Here is a 24,888-nt window from a genome sequence, read left to right on the forward strand (position 1 = left end):
TAAAACCATTTATACGAAAAATTTGATCTACAAACCTATTAAACTATATATATATATATATATATATATATATATATATATGTGTGTGTGTTATGGACGGAATGTTTAAAATGAGGATTTAATTTTTAATGGACAAAAATCTTAATCGGCTACATATAATTGTTGATAAGAAAATCCAATTAAATATTACAAAATATCATACTTATACTTTTAAAAAGTAATCAAATAATCAAAATAAATAAAAATAGAAAATTTGTTTATTTAAAAAATATCTACCAAATGATTCATATTTAATTTTGAAAATATATATTATAGCATGCCAAAAACATAAAACTTATATTAAATTAAATTTTATAACTTTTTTTCCCACGAATTCGCGAGCAACCACCTAGTTTATAATTGAAATCGCAACAATAATTGAAATCATTATCTATTAGTTGTCTAGATTCTATGTTTTGAATTACCGAATAAATGATACCCTTTGGATTTTATTTGATATCTTATTTGTGCTAAGGTAATTTTTAATATTCACAATGTCTATGAAAATATATGTTCTTGCATAACAGTTTGAAAATAATTAAACTTGTGTAAAAAAACAATACCATTTCAATAGTATTAAAGAAATACCTTTTTGTTCAGAAATAAAAATGAAAATAAATATATTTATACATTTGAGTCTGTCGAGAACTGTCATCCATGCGTTGAACGCGAACTTTGGAGTGTCACGACTGAACCATATACCCTTCGCTCAAGACACTTTAGGCTTGATAATCGATCTTATCTGTTCCCAAGTATGTTTGGTAACAAATTTTGGCTTATCAACCTCTTGCTTCATGCGCAATAAGACCACGTCTTATTGCGCATCCCTGTAGAGGATTCTATCGGTTTCCTGCAAGCTTCAATGTATCTCAAATCGCAAATCTAGCGGAAACAATCAATCGCAGTGTGGAATCGAATCAAGCGAGAAAGTAAACGACACAAGAGTTTTTGGTAACCCGGTGTTCACCGCACTTCTCCGATGTGGAGAAGCCGCTATACTCACCGGAGAGAGAATTAGGTCTCTCAACCTTTCCAATAGATCAACTGAGAAGAGTACAATCACAGGAGATCTTCTTCCTCTCTATCTCTGTTACAATCACCAAGAGATAAGAGTATGATCTAGGAAGAAGAAACAAGAAGATGAGCTTAGCTAGATACACAGAGAAACTCCTTCTCTCACTAGCTCTCTCTCACTCACGATCTCTCTCTCTCTGTCTCAAGCTCTCTCTCTCCCGAGCACGAGCTCTTTCTCTGCTCACCGTTCTGTTACAGACCTCGACGTCGTAACCGTATCTCCGTCTCGTGAAGATGACGATGACTTGATCCAGCTCAGAAAATATCTTCAGCTTAAGTGGTTAATGACTCTCTTAACCCCACTTGAACTTAGCCAAAGCATGCCCAACTCATGTGCCTTTCATAAGACCAACATTAGCTTGAAACCTTCTCCTTGGCTAAGAGACTTAGAAGATAAGATGACATATTTCTACAATCTCCACCTTGTCATCGATCTTCTTCATGTCTCTACCTTCCCTTGAGCTTTCTCCTCATGTACTTGAGCAAACTTGCTCATCTGCAACTCCCTGCAGATTCTTGCATCTTCTCAGCTTCAATACTTCCTGAAATTAGTTTCCTTCAAGCATCTCAACCTGTATCCATCTTGATACAACCTGAAGACTTCTTTGCCACTGCTCCTTTCAACCTCTTAACCGAAGCTCCACCTCAATAGCTTGTCTTCATACAATCAATCACCATCAATGAACCAGACATGAAACTCACAAGCCATGGCTGTGATGTTAATCACTTTTTTCATTCCTGAGCACTGTCTTCTTAAGTTGTTAAACCGCTTTAACACAGCTTTGTGTTAAGCTCAACTTCTTCATTAATCCTCTTTTGGCAGTTTCTATAAAACCAGAAACTTGAGACGACCACCCATCAGTAACTCAACACAATCCATAAGCTTCAGCTTACTTGATGCTTGACCTGTTACTGCACTTGTCGTCAACCTTCTGCCAAAACTGATATGCCGATGCTAGCTTGAAACTATTTCAGAACCTGAACCACTTATGCCTCAAACCAGAAGCTCCATGACTCAAAACCTTGAAACCAACCTCAACAGCCTGTAAAGACCCACTCTTTAACCTGAGATTTCCCTTACAACCATCTGAATGAACAGACTGACTTGAACACCACTCTGCACCGCTGCTGTCGCCAACAGAACACGCCGCTTAACACAACCCGGTTAAGAAGACTTTCGATACAAGATCTCTGCTCAATCTCTGTCCAAACAAACCATTGTGACCCTGCAACCTGATTCTTCTGTAGACCCATTTGATTCACCTCAAGTACTTGAGATCCGAATCAAAAAATACTACTGAAAATCTCTTGCAGAAACCAGAAACATACTTGTTTCCTCCCTGATTCAACCAGCCTTCTGTCTAGCCAACTCAACCTTGAAACCTGAACTTGAACCGCTGTTGAAACTCCAACAGATCACGCCTCAAAGCTCCACCTTGCTGTGAGTACTTTCGACCCTAGTTCCCTTTCCAATTCCTTGAGTAAACAAGACAGTACCAGCAGCTCAGAAACACTCCTTGTACCCTTTAACCATATCTCTCATCATAAGATCCTGAGATATTCAAGAGATACTTTCTTTTACAGCTTCTTTCACATCAATTTCGTGCTCATGATGTGATTTCTCCTGCTGCACCAGACCTGCAACACACTCAACAGTGTGTAAACTCCACCAAAAGTTTTGGTACTTGCATCGTAAATCTTCTCACAGCTGAACCAAAGACTCTTCTTGGCTCACTAACTCTTCCTCTAGTGTTCTTCACACTTAGGCTCCACACTTGTTCAATCTCACAAGTGTTCTTTACTGAGAAGATTTCAACTTTCTTTGATGCAACCAGACAACTTATAACTTCTCAAGTTGTTGTCTCAGAAACCAGTTCATAACATATTTCTTCTTCAGCCTTCTCTAGAACTGCGAACCAGTTGCAAATGCTTCTTGAAATGATTTACTTTGAGAAACTTCAGCAAGCACTAGTCTCAGAATTCTCGTTAGAGGAAAAAATACCAAGATCACTTCTGTGATACTTCATCTCAGGCATTCACAAAACCTGCAACTTTCTATATTTCAGCAACCTTGACTTCCAGTAATTTCAGAGCTTGCTCACATTCTGATTTATGCAAAAAATCAGACTGATACTTCATCAATCTTCACCTTATACCAGAGATCAAAAGCACCTTTGATTTACTCTCCAGCAAAGCCAACATAAACCTCTTGTGTACTCTGCCCAAAACTTCGATGATACAAGATTCTTGCTGAAAATAGCTCCACTTAGAAACTGTGTTTCTCTCTGATCCTGCCTTGATGTCACTGCACTTCACATTCCCTTGTACATACTCTGCTTGGCTCTCTTCTCCTCCTTGATACCACACAAAACCAGCATGAATCCCATAACCTGTTGTAAGCTTATTAGCAGAACTTCTAAACCAACAACACTGCTCCACTTGAAGCCATAAGCTGCTGAGAAGACTTGAGAAATTCGCCTGAACCAGTAGCACTACTCCACCTGAAGCCAAAAAACATCTGAAGATGTGCACTACAACACTTGTAGAGGCAAGACTCCACCTGAAAACAGTAACCCCTCAGACCTCACTTAATTTCTCTTCACACTTATCTTCACTTCTCAGTCTTAAAACCTTTCTGCACTTTTCTTCTTGATTCATTAAACTGCTGTGTGTATTTGACTGAATACATGGCTTCTTGCTTCAACATACATGTCAGAACTTATGACAAATATCTTCTGTTTGCAGCCATTTAATCTCAGTCACTTATACCTGAGAAACCACCAAGAGTCATTGCTTCTTTAAAGCAATGATGTACCACCAAACTGAATGTACTTCGACCATTTGCATCCTTTCTAACTCATGCGCTCTGCTCTTGTCTCACGTGCTCCACCTTCTTGTCTCTGAAACTTTAACCTGTCTCGGACTTGAGTTTTTGAAAAACGTGAGCTACCATAACCTGAGACATTCCCGCAGACTTTAACTTGTAACACTCCTGTCCAATAAGAAATATAACCAGCAAAATAAACTCTTTGCTTTCTTTTCCTCTGGAACACAAACCAGAAACTTGCTTCTTTTCTAGTTTCTTTATCACTGATATTCAATCAGCCTTGCTTCAGAGCTCATCCCTTCTAGTCTTCTGCAGAGACACCTTTGAGTAAGACAACAAGACCTCTTCACCGAGCTTGCCCTTGTTACTCACAACATCTCAACAAAGCTTAGTTCAAGCTGCTTTTTCCTGGAGACACAACCTGTTTCTGCATCACTAACTTGATGACTCTTCTTGCTTTCTTCTAGCAACTAGAAGCTTCTCATCTCATTCCTCCAATGAGACTGACTTCACTCCTGAGACTGAACCCACGCAGAACCACTTCTATTCATCACATTACTGCCACTGAAGAGTAGCCACAAATGTAACAGCCTTGATTCATTTTAGTAGAAATCCAGCCTTGTTGCTACAAGCTCTATTATGATCTTTTTATAACCCCTGATCATTGCTACCTGAGCTCCCCAACATCCACAAGAATCTGATCCTATACCCCTGAGACTGAACCTGCAGACCAGCAACTCAAAACCTCTGAAAACTGAACCAACCTTGAAGCCTTAAATTACTGAACCTGTCTTGTTTCATATCTGATTAAACCTCACTATCATGCTTCTCTGCAACTTCCTTTCACTTGGATCCTGGAACCTTTAATCAATATCCAAATAGCCATTGAAACACATACCAACATCAACTTCCAAGGCGTCCCTCATACCTGAGATTCATAAGTGCCACCAACTGCTATTCTTTCCATCTTCTGAAACAACACTGCATATTTCTTCCACAAACGAGCTGACCAATACACAATCTGACACCAGACCAGAGTCTTGATCACCCTTTGCAAAGATAACACACATCCTTTGTGATCCAGCAAGCTTTAGTTCCCCTTTAACCTTTGCAGAAAATGATTAACCATCCATCACAAACTACCTTTGTGACTGTATTGAAACAAGACCACCTTATCTTCAAGATTTGAGCCTGAAATCTGCTGAACTTGATTTGATTCAAGCTCCTTAAGTCCGGCTTGACTTAACCTGAATAATCTCCAACATGAGATATTACCGGAGAGGAGTATATCAGCAGCTACGAAGAAGACGACGAACACTCAGCCTTCAATTCCTCCGATAACAACGAAGACACGCAGCTGGAACAGGGGAAAGCAATGGTGACTCAAGAGCTATGATCTTTTACTTGATCTCTCTATCTTGTACTTGCTTTCTCCTTCCTCTGAATACTCTATCTCTCCCTTCTGTAACTCATTCTTGCTTCAGCCTCTACGGATCTTTCCTTTCTTGTGAATAACACAGCATAGCTAGTAAGTCTCTTCATCATAATCTCACACCAGACTATGACTCTAGCCTCAAGATAGATCACCTTGCTTCTGCACATGGTTTTACAAACCAGAAACCAATAGATCCGACTGGATCTTCCTCCGTGAACGTTCTTTCCTCCGCTTCCGACGTCGTCTTCGTCTACCACAAGCGAACATCACTTTCTTCTTCCTTTGATGCTGACACTGCATAATGAACGACATCAGCTCTGATTCGTCACACTTGATATGAGAGCGATGCGATCTCGAGACTACAGAAACTCTGATTCTTCTTCTTCAGAATCGATCAAGATTCGTTACCGATGAATCCTTGAATCGCCATAACCAGCGCTCTGATACCACTTGTAGAGGATTCTATCGGTTTCCTGCAAGCTTCAATGTATCTCAAATCGCAAATCTAGCGGAAACAATCAATCGCAGTGTGGAATCGAATCAAGCGAGAAAGTAAACGACACAAGAGTTTTTGGTAACCCGGTGTTCACCGCACTTCTCCGATGTGGAGAAGCCGCTATACTCACCGGAGAGAGAATTAGGTCTCTCAACCTTTCCAATAGATCAACTGAGAAGAGTACAATCACAGGAGATCTTCTTCCTCTCTATCTCTGTTACAATCACCAAGAGATAAGAGTATGATCTAGGAAGAAGAAACAAGAAGATGAGCTTAGCTAGATACACAGAGAAACTCCTTCTCTCACTAGCTCTCTCTCACTCACGATCTCTCTCTCTCTGTCTCAAGCTCTCTCTCTCCCGAGCACGAGCTCTTTCTCTGCTCACCGTTCTGTTACAGACCTCGACGTCGTAACCGTATCTCCGTCTCGTGAAGATGACGATGACTTGATCCAGCTCAGAAAATATCTTCAGCTTAAGTGGTTAATGACTCTCTTAACCCCACTTGAACTTAGCCAAAGCATGCCCAACTCATGTGCCTTTCATAAGACCAACATTAGCTTGAAACCTTCTCCTTGGCTAAGAGACTTAGAAGATAAGATGACATATTTCTACAATCCCCCTTATTGCGCATCCTCCTGAAGGCTACACTCTCGTCTCTCTATAGGAATGGAGGATGGCGAATCCCTGCTCCCAGGTCCGGCACTCAGCTCCAACTACTCATGTACCTCACCACTATCTCTTTCACTGAAAATGAAGATTGCTATGAATGGGAGATAAATGGACGGGTCTCAACAACATTCAAGACAGGAGAAGTTTATTCTTACTTGAGAGGAGTAAGGTCAACTGGTCTACAACCGTTTGGTCACAATACGGTATCCCTCGACATAACTTCCTTCTATGGCTTGTAGTGCTGGATCGATGTCCAACTTGGGATAGACTCATCTCTTGGGGATTGACTGTCCCTCCTCTTTGCCTTCTCTGCAACTCCGCACCAGAATCACGAGACCATCTCTTCCATGTCTGCAATTATAGCTTTGATTTGTGGTCATTGGCGGCGGGAAAGCTGTGTATCACTCCGCTCAGAACCTGGGATTCAAGACCAGATGCGCTCTCTTCCTCGTCAGAAGGCCCAACGACCGCGAAGACTCCTCACCCTTCTAGTCTGTCAGTCAGTGATCTACTGGACTTGGAGCGAGAGAAACACCATGCTTCACACTAATTCTTTCAAAACCATTGATGTGATCTTCTCTGTTATTGATCGCCAAATCAGAAACAGAGTCCAGAGCTTCAGAGAATCAAACCCTGCCCTATCGTCTGCGATGCTGCAAGGATGGATCTAACATGCAGACCACTTCTCTATCATCGACAACTCCCTCCCTCATGCTTCTCTCTCCCACGACTCTTCACCTATTCCGCCATTGTTAAACTACCTTGGGCTATGACTACTTGGACTTCAGAATTGAGTTCTTATAACTATGTGTTTCTCTAGTATTGGGCTACGCCCTGAACTTAAGCATTGTGCTTGTAAACTTTTATTTCCTTTTGCATTTTAATATAAAAAAGCCTCAGTTACAAAAAAAATAAAATAAAAAATAAGACCACGTCTTCTTCATTCTCATTATAGTCTTGACGTACAAGATCAAGCTCATCTTTGATCCTGTTGTAAAATCGTGGTTCGATGTCTCCGTCTTCGATGTACAGCTAAAGCTTGTTCAATCGTGGTTGGGTAGACTGTTAAAAAGAAGAAGCTAAAGTCAGGTTTATACAAAATTCGTTTATACACAATTCTAAAACTAAATTATAAAAAACACAACAGCTTTGAACTATTTCATAAAAAAGTCAAGTTTTTTTCAAGATGATTAATCTGTGTTAATGAAAAATGAATTGTGATCAAATGGTTAGCTACTCGGTAGTCTTTTATCCGTTGATGGCAATTTGTAGGCACGTCCGTGGAAAGTAAGTGAGTAGTGGCGAACCTTAAGCACGAAAATACTATTTGTATCAATTTATTTTCATTTTAAATCCAGCAAAATTTTAGATATTAAAAAAAGAGATGTATTTTCCGTCTTTGTTTTTGACTAGTAATTTCACGTGTCATCATAGATTTCATTTCAACTTAATTTGTCTAAAAAAAATAAAATATATCTACAAAAAATTAACTCTTTTCACAAAATGTTTTTCATGATTTTAGGAAATTAGGAAATAAATACTGGATATACTGAATTCATTTAAGAAAGTCAGGGGTTGATTCAGGAATCTAACCTAAAGTTTGGGGGGGTCATTTCGAGCTTGTAAAGTTACTTGGGCAATCAAGTTACAAGAAAGAAAAAAAGAGTTATTAACATAAAAGGTCACTTTGTGTGTTTTTATTACACCATAAGACACAATATGCTATGAGGTAGTTTTCTATGGTTGAAGACCTATTTAGCCTCTTAAAAGGCAAACCAAGGATGGGCATTTGAGTAATTAGTCGATTTATTTTTAGTTGGGCTGGTTAGTGAATTTTAAATTCAAAAAAACGGGTTGTGATTGGTGGATTCAAAATTAAGTTGATTTTGTTTTTTTTTTTTACCTTGGGAACGTGTAAAACTGAAACTTAATGCGTTTTCTTCTTTTTCATCGAGAGGCGACGAACAGACTTACCGACGGAGAAGGCGACGATCGATCTTACCGCCGGAGAACGTTGAGACGCTAGAAAGAGACGGGAGAGTTGATGTCGGTGCGAAAGAAGCGAGCTTCGAAAGGGAAAGGAAAAGGTTAGTTCTCACCGTGCTCCCCAACTCGTTGGGTTTTTTTTTCTGGGTGGATTTGTGGATGTATTCATGATGGGGCTGCAATTTCCGCATAATCTAAGTTCGTTATTGTGTTTTGGGGGCTAACTCGTGTTGGATTTCGTATTTTGGTTTAGGGTTCTGATCTAGGGTTTCTGTGTAGGGGAAGTTATTTTGGGTTCTCTGTTTTCTAGTTTAGATTGTTGAGATTTCTAAGATTCTCTTGTCTTACAGAGGTAGCAGAACCAGAGGAAGGAACAGTGGATGAGAGGCTACCGTCCCGGTTGTTTGCGACTGACTGATACCCAAGCAAAAGGCACAACTGTAATTCATCATTGGAGTATCTTCTTCTGGTAAAGGATGTGCTTGAAGGGACATAAGAGATGGAAAAGCTTCTGGGCTCATGCTTTGACAACCTGTTTAGGCTAAAAACAAGAGGGGTAGTTGCGTACATGTGTACAAAGAGGGAAAAGCTTATGGGCTCATTTTGTGTCCTATCTTTGAGCGGTTAATGTGTACATGTATACAAAGAGGAGTAGATGTACTCATGGACATTAAAGAAAAATCGTATACAAGTAGGGGCCGCTGATTGTGGGAATTGAAATCAGTGTACGTATGTGTGTATTTTTTTAAATTGGGGTTTTGAATTTATGCGGCTTTTGTAATGTGAAACTTGATGGAAGGGTGCATCGATGGCGTGTACATGCGTATAGTAAAGTGTAGTTGTACGCATGGACAAGAGATAGTTTGGTATATATTATGTACACAAATTTGACTTAATTTGAAATAGTCATGATATAATTTATGAACGGGAGAACAAATCGCTAAAGCTGTAAAATTTGAAGTTGTGATGACATAATTTATGAGCATATTCGATTTAGGGGGGGAGAGTTAAGGTTGTACATATAGAAATGGGTAAATGAATGTACATGTGAACGAGTTGCATTCAAACAGTTTGTAAGCAACATGGTATATGAGTGCCAACACTGTCTAAACAAGCAAGTAAGCGACATGTGTGTATTTTTTAAGTTGAGGTTTTGAATTTATGCGGCTTCTGTAATGTGAAACTTGATGCAAGTGCTTCTGTTGCGTGTCAATAAAGTGCAGTTGTATGCATGGACAAGAGACAGTCTGGTACATACTATGTATACAAATTTGACTTAATTTGAAATAGTCATGACACAATTTGTGGACGGGAGAACGAATATGTATGACATAATTTATGAGCATATTCGATTTAATTTGATGTTGTGATGACATGATTTATGAGCATATTCGATTTGGGAGGAGGAAATTGGGGTTGTACATATAGAGATGGGTAAATGAATGTACATGTGTACGAGTTGCATTCGGACAGTTGGTAAGCGACATGGTAGATGAGTGCCAACCATGTCTAAACAAGCAAGTGAGCAGAGCAAAATCTTTCTCAGTCTCATCTACATATATATGTGTTGTGTGCAACAATAAGTTAAAAAACCTTGAAATCTATGAAGCAATTCATCTCATAACACATAAAGAAAAAAAACAAAAAACTACAATATATAATGTGCACCAGAATTTTGTATCCACATGTACACAAAAATTATATATCCACATGTACATAACCCTAAATGTACACGATAATCAAACAGATTCATTTCCATGTGTGCTTCAAAATGACGATAGAAATACAAGACAGACCTGTCGTGGGTGAGCATGACAGGTGGTGTTGAGATTCTGGTGGCAAGTTCCTTAGTGTTAGGCAGTCAATAGATCAGTGAGCGGATGGGGGCAGTTCGGTGTTGGGATAAAACTCCTTCAGCACATTGCTTTGCAGTTCAAGCAAGGTCATCGTGGGAGAAAGGGGGACGATCCTGGACATGTGGTGTTTGTCGATAGTGAATGTCCAGCTGCTGTCATCAGATGTCTTCCAGTCGCCGGCGATAACCATACACTGGTCCGCCATGGATAAACCTAGAAAGCGAAACAGAGATGTTAATCAAAGCGAGTTTCAGATAGTATCAGTAAACAAGTCGTTAAACATAGATTAGTTAGCAAACCTCGGTTTAGATACCAATAATGAGGGTTGAGTCTCGGGTCCTCTGGCTTTCGATGGATAATTAGCAAATATTATCCTAACCTAATGAACATAGAACAAGGAAGAACAAAACTCAAAAACATGTGGGGATAAAAAAAGATTTTCACTATAATTGATCTGGGCCGTAGGATGGGAGTTTAATTGGATGGTTGTGGTTAAATGATAGTACATGTCTTATCCAGATCTGGAAAACGAAATCTCAACCGTTAGTATTATAATGGGATCAATGGCTAGGACAAAAAGCCCGCTCAAATTGCAACTAATAACAAAATAGGAAGGTAACTTGTTTTTGGAAACTAACGAGAAAGGAAGGAGTTAGTTAAGGAGTAACACTAGTTGGTAAGGAAAGTACCTCTGTATAACAAAGTATCTTAGAGTGTAAATAAAAATAGGAAAAGTGTCCTAGAACGTAAATCTTTCAAAAAAAAAAAGAGTTACTTGGGAAATATCCACTAAAAAATCATCATTTTCTAAATTAATTTTGAATTTATAAAAGGAAGACAGTGATGCAGGAGAAGACTTTCAAAAATGCTCGCGCGAACTCTATTCTCAAGTCAACCATAAAAAAAACAACCTTTTCTAATAATACCCTCTCCGGCCACGAAGAAGACGAAAGGAGGTAAAATGGCAAAGAAGCTCAAAGTCAACGAACTCCGTGCAAAGCTCGCCGAGCGTGGACTTGTTACCACCGGACTCAAACCCGTTCTGGTGGAGAGGCTTGAAGAGGCTATCGCACAAGACGCAAAGACGGTAAAATCGAAGAGCAGGAGGAAAAGAGACAGAGACTCTTCGGATAGTACTCATGACTCGAACAAGTTGATTGCAATCGGCGAGTTTCGTGCGATGAATGTGAAGGAGTTGCGGAAGGAAGCTAGCAAGAGAGGCTTAGCTACAACGGGTACCAAGAAGGAACTTCTCGAGAGGCTCTGCAATGATGAAGCTCAAGATGACAAGAATGGTCTCGAAGAAGAGAAATCAACAAAGAAGGGAGCAGCGGTATTGGATCAATGGATTCCTGATCACGTAAAGAGCGAGTACCATGTCCTACAAAGGGCAAGTTCTTTGTTTCTTTCATCTTATTGTGTTCAAGAATGTGCCCATTTGACTTGAGTTTTTCTTTTGTTGAATGTTGTAGGGTGATGATGTTTATGATGCCATGTTGAACCAGACAAATGTCAGGGATAATAGTAACAAATTCTTTGTCCTACAAGTGCTAGGTCGGTTCCTCTTGGCCAGATTATGATTAGTAAGATGACGCCTGTTATCTCTTTCTATATCATGAATCTTTCTGTGGGCAGAGTCTGATAACAGGAAAACATATATGGTCCACTTCAGATGGGGAAGAGTTGGTGTGAAAGGACAGAGTAAACTAGATGGACCTTATGACTCATGTGATCCTGCAATGGAAATATTCAGCAACAAGTTCTATGACAAGACAAGGAATCATTGGTCTGACAGAAAGGAGTTTGTCCTTCACCCCAAGTCCTATGCATGGCTTGAAGTGGACTATGGCAAAGAAGAAAATGATTCAGTTGTGAGTTTTTTTTTTTTTGGAATCCTGACTGATGCCTCTATATTTTAGAAAACTTTTTTTTATTTATCGCAACTTTAAAGATCATTCTTAACATTTTTACCAAAAGAAAAACTTTAAAGATCATTTCTTTTAGCAAGATTTCTCATTGTTGAATACACTTTCTCTAAGTTTGCAATGTTTTTTTTTCTTCTCAGGTAAATGATATTCCCAAATCATCTTCTAAAGTTACACGTGATGAATCAAAACTAGATCCCCAGGTTTCCAAGTTCATGTCTCTTATATGCAGTGTAAGCATGATGGCACAGCAAATGATGGAACTAGGTTGGTCTCTTTCTTAGTTCATTAAGTGAGGGCATCCATAGGCAGATTGTCGTAGTGCTTCTCATATATTTTCTCGATATTTGAACTTTGAAGGATACAACGCTAAAGAATTACCACTTGGGAAGCTAAGCAAGTCCAATATCAAAGGTAAAAAATATATTAAATGGTCTGTTTGGTCTCATTATATTTTGTTGTGATATCTGATAGTAACTCCTCTTGGATCTCGTTAGGGTTATGAAGTGTTGCAGAGAATATCGGAGATGATTGAGCGGTATGATAGAGCAAGGCTTGAGGAACTGAGTGGGTATGTTTCTCGTTAATTGCTAGACCAAGTGTCTCGTTTAGTCTAACTTTGTAGTATTATTGGTGCAGAGAGTTCTATACTGTGATACCCCATGATTTTGGTTTCAAGAAAATGTGTAAGTTCATATGCCTTTTACATCTGTGCTAAAAATTGAATAAACATTCACTAAAAATTCCGAATTGCGAGTTGTAACAGGTCAGTTTGTTATAGACACTCCCCAAAAGTTGAAACAGAAAATAGAAATGGTAATTTCTTTCTACTGTTTACTACTTGAGTAGTTTTGGCCTTAAAAAAATTCATAGTATGGTGCTACATGTTATGTGTAAGTTTTAACACATCAATATATAATGTAAGGTTGAAGCATTAGGTGAAATCGAATTCGCGACAAAGCTGTTGTCCATCGATCAGGGATTGCAAGTAAGTGAAGTCAGTGTTGTGTCTGTGTGGGTTTAAGGCATCAACTAACTTTTTTATATAGTTCTATAATGTTATGGCATTATTTTTTTGGCAATGGCTGTAGGATGATCCTTTATATTATCACTACCAGCAACTTAACTGTGAATTGACACCAGTAGGAGCTGATTCAGAAGAGTTTTCTATGGTATATTTTTGGTTTTGCTAACTAGAGTTTCTCAAACATGTCTGTATCGTTTATATCTTTTGCTGTCTTCTCCTTATCCCTAATTAAACTAGGTTGCCAAATACATGGAGAACACTCATGCGAAAGCGGATTCCGGATACACCGTTGAAATTATTCAACTGTTTAGAGCTTCGAGAGCTGTTGAAGCTGATAGATTCCAACAAGTATGTTATTGTGTTTCAAGCTTGTCCTTAACACTACTTACCATTCTCAATTATTCTGATTGCTCATTTTGGCTCTATGAAACTTTTAAATTTTCTTTGGTAGTTTTCAAGTTCGAAGAACAGGATGCTACTGTGGCATGGATCACGTCTTACTAACTGGGTTGGTATTTTATCTCAAGGTAACAGATTTCTCTGTTATTATCATTATTTTTTGGTCTCTTTGCATAGTGAAGAGAAGTACTATGAGACAACCAAACAGGTCTTCGGATAGCTCCTCGTGAAGCGCCTGTAACTGGTTACAGGTTCGGAAAAGGGGTTTACTTTGCCGATATGTTCTCCAAGAGTGCGAACTACTGCTATGCTAACAGTGGTTCCAATGATGGCGTTCTGCTCCTCTGCGAGGTAATATTCTCTTTTTCTTTAGCATTGAACATAAGCTGCCTTTTTGTGTTTTCTTAATGTTACTACTCTTAGGTTGCTTTGGGAGACGTGAATGAGCTTATATATCCGGATTATGAGGCGGATAATTTGCCCCCGGGGAAGCTAAGGTACATAGATAATCTCATTCATATTCCACAATAGTTCTTTACGAATAATGGGTTTTCTATTATGTGAACCTTGATTCCTAACTTGTAAGTGATGGTTGCAGCACAAAAGGTGTGGGGAAAACAGCACCAAACGGTTCAGAGGCTAAGACACTAGAAGAGGGTGTTGTTGTCCCACTTGGCAAACCAGAGGATCATTCAAGCACCATGGTTTTATTTTATTTTAGCACATTTCACAAAACCAGTGTCCACAAAAAAGTCAAATTTATAAATTGTTTTTTTTTTTTTGCAGGGGATGTTATTGTACAACGAATATATTGTCTACAACACGGAACAAATCAAGATGCGTTATGTGATCCAAGTCAAATTCAACTACAAGTAATGATCAAGAACCAACCACTTCATTTTTAATCGACTTGTTTTTGTATTGTGCGCTTTTATCCCGCCTGAATTCGGATTTTACTTCATTCGTTTCAAAATAATGATTATTTTTAGTTTTCACATATATTAAAAATATATATTAAATTTTATTATAAGTATATTATTTTTTATGATTAACTATTTTCCGCAAATTTTAACTAATAAAATTTTAAAAATTAAACACAATTTACTATTATTACCTAATTAAATTAGAGAAAAAGATTAGGATAGCACCAAACCAAGTTTTTGTTCCCAAAGTAGCACTCAAGACTCAAAGTCACAAAAATAGGTTTCATTAAAGAGGTAAATATACACTTATACCTAGGGGTGTCAAAATGGGTCATGACCCACGGGTTGACCCAACCCAAGTTGACTCATTAACCCAAATGAACTGTTTATTTTTGATCCAATGGATTAATGAGTTAATAGGTTAATGGGTTAATAGGTTAATGGGTTAACAAGTTAATGGGTTAGCAAGTTAATGGGTTTATTGGGTTGGGTCAACTCTGACCCATTTTGTTTTCAATTAACAAACCATGAGTAAACCACTCAATTCTAAGGTTTGATAGAATTGGAAAATCATGAGTTTTTCAAAAGTTTAATCATTTATTCGGTGGTAAAATGCGTTTTCCACTAAAACCGCAAAAATAAGTTTTTTCCGCTAAAATCGCGAAAAAAAGTTTTTCCGCCAAAACCGCAAAAACGCGTTTTCCCGCCAAAACCACAAAAACGCGTTTTCCCACCAAAACCACAAAAACGTGTTTTCCCGCCAAAACCCCAAAAATGCGTTTTCCCACCAAAACCACAAAAACGCGTTTTCCCGCCAAAACCGCAAAACCGCGCTTTTCCGCCAAAACCACAAAAAATGCAATTTCCCGCAAAAATGCGTTTTTCCGCCAAAACCGCAAAAACGCATTTTCCGCCAAAATCGTAAAAACGCAATTTTCCGCCAAAACTGTAAAAATCAATTTTCCCGCAAAAACGATTTTTCCCACCAAAATCACAAAAAATGTGTTTTCCCGCCAAAACCGCATTTTTCCGCCAAAATCGTAAAAAAGCGTTTTTCCGCAAAAATGCAATTTTCCGCAAAAACGCATTTTTCCGCAAAAACGCAATTTTCCGCAAAAACGCATTTTTCCGCAAAAACGCGTTTTTCCGCAAAAACGCGTTTTTCCGCAAAAACGCATTTTCCGCAAAAACCCGTTTTCCCGCCTAAACCCAAAAACGTGTTTTCCCGCCAAAACCACATTTTTCCGCCAAAACCGCAAAAACGCAATTTTCCGCAAAAATGCAATTTTTCACAAAAACGCATTTTTCCGCAAAAACTTGTTTTCCACAAAAACCACAAAACGTGTTTTCTCACCGAACCTGCAAAAATTTATTTTTCCGCAAAAATATTTTTTTCCCGCCAAAACCACAAAAAACGTTTTTTTATTTCGATCAACTTGGTCTTAACTTAAAAATAATTCATTATAAAGATGTTGGGTTGATGGGTCAACCATTAACCCATCTAACCTATTTAATTTAATGGGTTGGGTTGACCCATGACCCATTAACAGTAAACCCATTTGGGTTATGGGTTGGGTTGACTCATTTGACCCATTTTGACACCCCTACTTATACCCCTTGGGTTAATTAATCTAAACCTTAGGGTTTAGAGTTAAGGGGGTGAGGTTTTGGAATTAGGGTTTAAAATTTTATAAAAAATAAATACTAAAATAAAAATAAAAAATTTTAAAAACAGTTTCAAAAAGTATTTTTAAATTAGAAAAAGAAAATTTGAAAAAAAAATAAAAAAAAAATTTCGAAAAAAAAAATTCAAAAAAAAATTATAAAAATTTCGAATCTGAAAAATTTAATCTGAAACTATAAAAAAAATTTCTTTTTTTTCATTTTTTTATTTTTATTTTATGTATTTTTATTTATTTTTGTTTGTTTATTTAATTTTAAACCAAGGATATTAGAGATATTTTACCCTTTAATGAATGTCATTTTTGTGATTTTCTCCTTCTAGTGCTATTTTTGTGACATAAACTTCAAAAGGTGCTATTATTGACAATTGCCCATTAAATTATGTAATAATATATTCTACTTTACGATAAAATTATTACCTCAGTTTTGAAATGATTTATCTTTTAAAAAAAAATATTTCAGAAGATATATTTTCTATATTTTCAATACATTTTATTTTAATCTTTTTGTAAATTTAGAATTAAAACTTTATAAACCCATCCATTAATTGGTTACTTCAACCAGTATAATGACGAAGCTTATAACTCTTAGCCAATGTTCTAAAATCAGTTTAGGTGGCATCTAAGTGTTAGATTAGACGAAAATAAGTCCTAAAATGAAACAATTTTTCTAAACCATTTTTAAAAAAGTCGGACTAGACAGATATTTCCCTATAAAGTGGCTAATTACCATCTGGTTGGATCTTACGAGGCCAACATGTCGTTTATGAGCTTTGGGGAGCCACTAGATTGGGTTTCGCTGCATCACCTCTAGGCTCTAGAGACTGAATTGATAAAACATACCAATTACCAAATGTAATGAACTAATGACTATTCAAAAAATAAAATGCAAGAGCATTCATTCATAAACTCTCCAAGAACATTAGAATATGGATACCAAAGCTCAAAGAATAAGTTCATCTGTACCATAAATAAGATCTAGTAAACCGGTTTATCTTTTTAGAAATAAAATTCGTTTAAATTAATTATTTCCTTCAAATTGTACTCATCTTTCTTCTTGGTTAACTTAGCATTTTTATAAATAGTATGTAGTACTCCCAAGTTATATGACAAATTATAATTATCTGGAAAAACCGAAAAACCTCATTTTCATAAACCAATCAGACCGTCAATAACCAATCAGACCGTCAATTTGATTACGACTAAACCAATCAGACAGTCTAATAGATCAAATCGGACCGTCTATTTGATTGAGTAATATAAAGAGGGAGAAACCCTACGAATCTGCCTCTCACTCGAGTCGTCGACTAAAACAGCCATGGGAGGCTTGAAGAGGAAATCATCGTCGAGTGCCAAAGCCCTAGCTAAGTCAAAGAAGAAGAAAGGTCCTCACTTGCCCAACTCAATACTCAAGGTCATTGCTAACCAGAAGCGTCCTTTGAACTCTGACGAAGAAGACGACGACGATGTGATCGGTTCCGATGATGAACACGGCGGCGATTTGTACGAGTACGAAGAAGGTGTCCCTGAAGAGGAATCCAGGAAGAACAACCGTTACGACCGCCATGAAAACTACGACTACGAGCTTCCCGAGGATTTCGAGGTTCGTTTTCTTCTTGTGAATTGAAATATTTGGTTTTACTTCAATTTATTACAATAGAGAATATGTCTTTGGTCTTATTCAGCTATGGATTGTGTTTCTTGTCGCCTGTCACTGTATGAATTGCATTTTTTTTATTACAGTAGAAGAGACGTGTTTGGTCTAGAAATTTGATTTTAGGTTTAGGTTTTTTTTTTTTTTTTGTATTCGAGATTGAGATTACTACTTTAGATCTAGTTTTGGCTATTGTTGCCTGACTGGTTTATTGTCTTTTATCATCACTGAAGGATGAAAACGTGGAGTCAGAAGATGATGACGATGGTGGAAACACCGACAATGATGAAGCAGAAGGCGATGACGATGATGATGATGATAGACACACACGAATGTTGCAGTCTCTCACTGGAATGCCAAGTGCAGCCTTTGAAGGTATTTTGATAGTAAAGGTTTTGGTTATATCTTCTGCTTTATTGCTTTTGTAAGCTTTGTGTGTAATCCAGCTCTGCTCTTTATTTTTCAGGTGAGAGTAAGAGCAAGCCTGTGCTCTTTACTGAAGCATACCCAGAGGGTGAATTCAATCCCACCCGCGATGTTCTTGAGGGTAAGAACGTCCTCACTGAGGAAGACTTTCTGGCCCCTCTTGAAGGAACACCTGGATATCAAAAAACAAGCAAGCAGATTGCCCGTATGCGGAAAGATACTAAGCATGTTGTTCATGCTCCTCTTCCAAAGCCCCAACGAGAAAGGCTGGAGCGTAAAGCTGTGATAGGACTAGTCGATGAGGAGTTTAGCAAGTGGGTGCATCTCGTCAAGAAGAATAGGGAGGCACCAACTGTTTACTTTAACCAAGATGTCGATCTTGGTTACTCTACGGTTGGCGCAATAGCATCAGAGTTTCAACCCAGGACTGAGTTTGAGAAGAAGATGGCTTCTGTTCTCAATGATAGTGAGGTTTCTGAGGCTCACAGAGACGATGGCGCTCGTCTTCTTGAATTGAACGAGGCAAGTTTGACATCGTATAACATGATCTGAGATTGAACATGGTTTATGGTGAACTTATTATGAAACTGTTTGGTTGTAGTGCAGGTCTCTATGGAAGACCACATAAAGGACCATAACCACATTGCCAAGATGCGGAGCCTGCTCTTCCGTCATGAGTTCAAAAGCAAACGAATCAAGAAGATTAAGTCAAAGACTTACCATCGCCTCAAAAACAAAGACCTGAAGAACTCGTCACTGGGAGCATTAATGGACCCAGAAATGGCTAAAGAAGAGGCTATGAGACAAGAGGCTAAACGAGTAGAGGTGAGTCTGAAACTTCCTCTTCACTGCACATGCAAGAAGTAAAAAATATATCTTATTTGCGTTAAATTATGTGCTTTTTTCAGGAACGCATGACGTTAAAGCACAGAAACACAGGAAAGTGGGCGAAGCGCATGATAAGCCGTGGACTGAATGTGAAATACGATGGACCTAAGGCAGCTATAGCCGAACAACTTCAAATGAATGCTAATTTGTCCAGAAAGATGAACTCCATGAGAGATGGAAGTAGCAGTGATGAGAGCGACGATGAGGAAGAGTTTAACGATGGTTCAGATGAGGACACTCCTTCTAGATTGATAGCAAAAGCGAAGGAGAAGACGTTGAAAGCTTTGGAAGATGATGAAGTGCCCAATGCTGGTCTTATGTCATTGCCTTTCATGGTAATATTTGCTTTTTGCTTTCTCATAACGATTTTGTTTTTTCTTCATTTTATGTTTCTTTTTGTCTTACTCTTTTCCTTTTTTTTTGGTTTGGGTTAGGCCCGTGCTATGAAAAAGAAAAACGAGGAAGCTAATGAAGAAGCTAAACGTGCACTGGAGGAGTATGAAGAGTGGGAGAATTCTGGTGGAGAAAACTCTAAAAAATCAGTTACTGTTAGTGGTAGAAGAGTGTTTGGTGCAACCGCTAAAGTGGAAGCTCCAAAAGAGTCTAGAAAGGATTCAGATAACTTTTATGACGACAGTGATAGTGACAATGATATGGCTCGCATAGAAGATAATAACATAGAGCCTGTAAGAGATAATGCCTCACCTGCTAGAAACACCATTACAGAAACTGAGGTATCTTATTTTTTCATAATGGTTCTTTCTTCTCTTCCTTTGAAATCTTTGTTACAACAATTTATTCTTTTATTGTGATTTGTCTACAGAAGTTTGATGATGATGTTGCTGGAAATCCAGCATCAAAGACAACATTCGATGTTGCCATGTTTGCATCAGGCTCCTGGAAGAAGGTTTGCTTTGACTTTTTTTCTTACATCAGACTTGAGTCACTTTTTGTGTTATTCTTTTGTTCAACTCCTTTTGGGGTATGTTATGCAGATGACAGGCTCCAAAAACACAGAATCCAAAAAGGCATCAAAGAAGACGCGTGCACCCATCCCACAGGCTCAAGATAAAAAGGTTTTTCTTTCTGCAAGTCTCAGTTGAACTATACTGTTTTTTATCATCGTCTCTTTCCAACCAGTAGTAGCTTTTGGCTGTTTTAGTTCCTTACCTTTGTGTACTTCTGTATAAAATCTTCAAAAAGGGACCGAGAGATGAAGAAAGTGGGGATTCAGAGAGTGAAGCAGAGCAAATGGTGGACGGAGTTTTGACATCTACCTCAAAGGAAACCTTTGAGGTTCCTTCTCAAGCAGAGCTTATAAACCGTGCTTTTGCTGGTGATGATGTGTTGGACGAATTTGAGAAGGATAAGGAAGAGGTTCTAAATCAGGAAGTTCCTAAACCCGAAAAACCGGTTCTAGTTCCTGGTTGGGGAGATTGGACGAATATCCAAAAAAAGAGAGGTATATCTAAACAAATGGTTCAAAAACACGACGCTGAAAAGAAAGAGTGGGAGCAAGGTCTCAAAACAAGGAAGGACGCTCGTCTTAAACATGTTATCATATCAGAGAAAGTCGATAAAAAGGTCATTAGTGTCCCTCACTCTAGCTTTAATTTCTTGATAAAGCATTCAATCTCTAATGCTCATGTCATCCTCTATTTTTTGACAGGCTGAGAAACTTCATACAACGACTCTACCATTCCCTTTTACATCAAAGGAAGTTTTCGAACATAGTATGCGTATGCCTATAGGTCCCGAGTTTAATCCATCTACCATTGTTGGGGAACTAAACCGACCAGAGGTTAGTCTTGATACTTTGTCATACTTTCATTAACACCCATGTTGCAAATTGTTGTGTACTTGTGGCGATTTAACCGTTTGTGTGTGTGTAGGTTGTGAAGAAGACTGGGGTCATAATAAAGCCGGTCAAGTTCGAGGAAGTGAATCCAAACGATGAAGTAGATGATGAACACCCTCGAAACCATCAGAAACAAAGACCCAAAAAGAAGACTAGTAGACGCCAGGGCAAAGTCAAGTCCAAGTAAACGACGAAAGCTACAAGATTTTGATCTCATGGTTAACGATTTTACCTTTGTGACTTGTTTTATTTATAAAATATAGACACTGTTGTTTATTTCAGAGCTCTTCAAAACTCTTGTTCATCTCCATCTTCTTCCACACTCTTAAACTGTTGTCTCCATTTCTCCATCTGTAAGATTTTAGTTAATTGCAGAAAATATTGAGTTGTAACTTAACTGAGAGACGACATTCATTACCTGATCATCTGAAAACGTGAGCTGTGTGCGGTGACCAAAGATGAGTAAGAGATCATAGTGATCTAGAATGTGATATTTGTACGCGATTCTTCAATGAGATAGCTTTCATTCATGGCTAAGCTGCTAATGGATGGAATCGCTGAGCTATTAATTGATGGAATGGCTTTGAACTCGGGTATCAAAGCTGAAAAAAGGTTTACAGAATATGGGTAATAGCGTCTTGTGCATCGTTAGAGACTCCTTCGGATGCTGATAGTTGAGCTTGTCTCAGGGGTCTTCTGAGGAAATGTGCAAGTGGTCACACAGAGAAATCAGCAGAGATTGTAGATGTAGAAGTTTTCATCATGGCAAATATGATCATCACCATTGCAGGCAGATACTTTGGCTTAAGGGGACCAGACCGCCCACGACTAATTGATTTTCCAGGTTCGCTTATTCGGTCTGCGGGTCCATCTGGTGCAGCGACTGGTACATTAATTTTCAGACACAAAGATTTGTTTACTAATCATGCCATTAACACAAGACTTTTCACAATGTTTTTACCTTATTCGTACGATATGGCGAATCAATTTCTGATAAATCATCTATCTTTCCACTATTTTAGATCAAAACACACTTAATTCTAGAGTTATTTCTGGATGTGTGACCGAAAAGATAAGTGCGTTTTGGTGACATTACGTAGCCAAATCAATTCTTCTAAATCTTTCGACATGCATTACTATTTACCACAACCCAAAATGTTACAAAGACAATAATAAGATGTATGAAAGAAGACTCTCTATCTCTGGTTGCGAAGGACCACCTTGGTGTTAGAAGTATTGAGCCTCTTCAAAACTTTGTATTGCGGCCTCATCTCTAGAGGCATTAAGAAAAGATATTATGTATGCTTTATGGGTTTATCATAACTTTATTCTAAAGGATATTGTCAAGTGCCTACACAACTTTCTTTGAGGGTCAAATAAGGATATAGGAGTTTGAGAACATTTGCAAAAAAAAAAAATACTTCCTTATTGCAATTTTTTTAAACTGGATAGTAAAAAACATAAGAACATCAAAAATATGACTTTAAAAACTTCAAATTTTACGTATTTGCAAATAAATTGTAGTAATAATAATTATTTAATGAAAATATTTTTCAAAACAATTTAATAATAGTATAGTTCATTATGGTTTTTTGGATATTAAAATATTTTTTTGGGAATTTCCTCAATTTGTATTTATTCTATTTGAATTTGTAGCGTCGAGGTATAATATTCATACTAGGACAAGACCTGCGCCTTGCGCATGTTGAAATATTTATTATAAAATTATGTTTTCATATTGTAAAATCCGATGATTTTTGAATACATGTATTCTTCTGGTCAAAATATATTTGGTATTTATATTTCTCTCAATAAAGAATAATTAACTAACTATACATATATTTGATACACATAGAAAAAGTATAGAAGCCCAAATCAAACAATGAAAATGTGATATCATTGATACTCCTATAATTAAGAGTTGTGAAAAACTTTGATGGTATTTCTAAGGGAAACTTCAACCGTATATATATAGTAGGCATAGGTAGGTTTTCGGTTTGTTTGGAAAGTTAAAATAATTAGCATTAGTTATATAGAAACCGTATTTTAGCGTGATAAATTGACACAATATTTATGTAAAATTTCAATAACTACCACAAACATATTTGGAAAGTTGTTTTCAATGATCGAAGTTATAGACTTGGTGACAAAGTATATTATTATATTAAATTAAACTTGCCATATAGAACTTCTTCAAAATTTTGTACCAAGCTTAAAAATTCGGTGGAAGCATTAACTTGGTGAAATTTTTTCTTATTTATTTAAACAGCCTGGTATAAAAACAATTGATTTAAACTTATCAAAATAGCTTGATTCTAAAATTTTGTATCACAAAAAATTGGTTCAAATTTTAGGATTTTTATTGTCTTCTAACGAGAATAATACCGGCAGTTTACGATTGATCCTCCTTCGGCTCAAATAAAATTAAAAGAAAAAACATTTAAGCGAACTCAATTATAGATAATCTAAAATAAGTACTTGTTTTCTAATTAAACATATTGTATTGGCAAATTTAAGATTCTTATATGATCGAATTGGTTTTATATGTATATAATTTTTTATTGTTTATATAATCATCTATATGTTGGACCGATACATTTGGATAATTTCTTGACTAACTTATCAGTAAATAAAATTTATATATTTTCAATTTTGAAGTTATACAAATTTTAAGAATATCAGAATTTTACTTTATTTTTGACAACATAAGATGGAAAATTAAAATATTAAAAAGATAATTACAAATTGGATTAAACTTATAATTTGAAATATAGTTTGGTTATGGACCACATTAAGACAACATAAAATTTTGCAGTCCGACTATTATATACTTAAGGCCCAAATATAGAAAGATGATAGTATTATTTATTTGTAACCAATATTTTGTATATGATGAAAGTTAGGTTAACATGATATATATCATTAACTACTACAAAAGATCATTATTAATGTTTTCCTAGACTACGAAAAATAATTAGGCAGTTGCCAAAGTTTTTTCTTAATCTTCAATATAAATTTCATAATTTAAGTTCTAAATAATTGTGTTGCAACGAAAAATATTTGATATATAAATTTGTTTGGTAATATCAAAACAACTTAATTTCTGTATTAATCTTTCTATAAATTTATGTAGGCGAGGAAGGCCTGAAAACCGAACAATATTCTTCTTATTTTTTTTTCTTTTATTAACAGAACAATTTTGAATCACTTTGTCTCTTTGCTATTTTTTTTAACAAAGTGTCTCTTTGCTATTAATAAAATAAACCAACACTTAAAAAAATCATTACTTTCTGATTTATAGCAAAAGCATGCAATACTTAGGCCTTAATATATAACAAATTTTGATTTAAATTGTTGTGCAAGTAATACGAACTAAGAGTATATTTTACACTTAAAAAAAAAGTTATTATGTTGGATCACAATATCAATCAATCTTGAGCCATTTAAAGAAAATCTCATTTAATAAGATCGCCGAATATTAATTTAATGAGATCGCCGAGTATTAAGTTTATCATATCATATATATTTATGTTTGGAATAATATAACTTTTCCTAACAATTGAATTTTGAACTTAATAATTTTTCAATTGATTCTTATGGTGTCACGTAAGCCAAATTGACATGATACCTATGCAATATATTTTTTAATTAATACAAATTTAAAATTACAACTTTTTAACTGTTTTCTATTTAATATATAGGGGATAATATTAGGTGGTTAT

The 24,888-nt window shown here is 36.8% G+C and overlaps 2 protein-coding genes and 1 long non-coding RNA gene across 4 annotated transcripts; 2 read left to right on the forward strand and 1 right to left on the reverse strand.

Annotated features, from left to right (window-relative positions):
- Positions 1-584: 584 nt before the first annotated feature.
- On the reverse strand, positions 585-10,655 carry LOC125586398. The gene is made up of 2 exons (XR_007322916.1): positions 6,698-10,655; positions 585-6,617 (listed from the first exon to the last, which is right to left on the reverse strand). It is a non-coding gene; the product is annotated as an uncharacterized LOC125586398 (long non-coding RNA).
- Positions 10,656-10,769: 114 nt separating this feature from the next.
- LOC125586397 (poly [ADP-ribose] polymerase 2-like) lies at positions 10,770-14,768 on the forward strand. The gene is made up of 16 exons (XM_048756480.1): positions 10,770-11,774; positions 11,857-11,938; positions 12,020-12,255; positions 12,450-12,576; positions 12,670-12,746; positions 12,807-12,880; positions 12,949-12,995; positions 13,076-13,125; positions 13,235-13,297; positions 13,401-13,481; positions 13,574-13,684; positions 13,788-13,863; positions 13,944-14,086; positions 14,159-14,232; positions 14,334-14,439; positions 14,522-14,768. The coding sequence occupies exons 1-16, from the start codon at positions 11,346-11,348 to the stop codon at positions 14,609-14,611; spliced, it is 1,866 nt and encodes a 621-aa protein (XP_048612437.1). The 5' UTR covers positions 10,770-11,345; the 3' UTR covers positions 14,612-14,768.
- Positions 14,769-17,612: 2,844 nt separating this feature from the next.
- On the forward strand, positions 17,613-21,563 carry LOC125586400 (U3 small nucleolar RNA-associated protein 14-like). 2 transcript variants are annotated; one of them, XM_048756488.1, is made up of 11 exons: positions 17,613-17,943; positions 18,228-18,369; positions 18,461-18,942; positions 19,027-19,245; positions 19,329-19,643; positions 19,743-20,042; positions 20,135-20,215; positions 20,304-20,384; positions 20,512-20,892; positions 20,978-21,109; positions 21,201-21,563. In XM_048756488.1, exons 1-11 carry the CDS (start codon positions 17,659-17,661, stop codon positions 21,351-21,353), a joined length of 2,571 nt encoding a protein of 856 aa, XP_048612445.1. In that variant the 5' UTR covers positions 17,613-17,658; the 3' UTR covers positions 21,354-21,563. The 2 variants fall into 2 exon arrangements, with proteins under 2 accessions (XP_048612445.1, XP_048612442.1); XM_048756485.1 differs by having other exon boundaries at positions 17,614-17,943; positions 20,132-20,215.
- Positions 21,564-24,888: the final 3,325 nt, after the last annotated feature.

The sequence above is a fragment of the Brassica napus genome, chromosome A2, assembly GCF_020379485.1.
Source record: "Brassica napus cultivar Da-Ae chromosome A2, Da-Ae, whole genome shotgun sequence".
NCBI lineage: Eukaryota > Viridiplantae > Streptophyta > Magnoliopsida > Brassicales > Brassicaceae > Brassica > Brassica napus.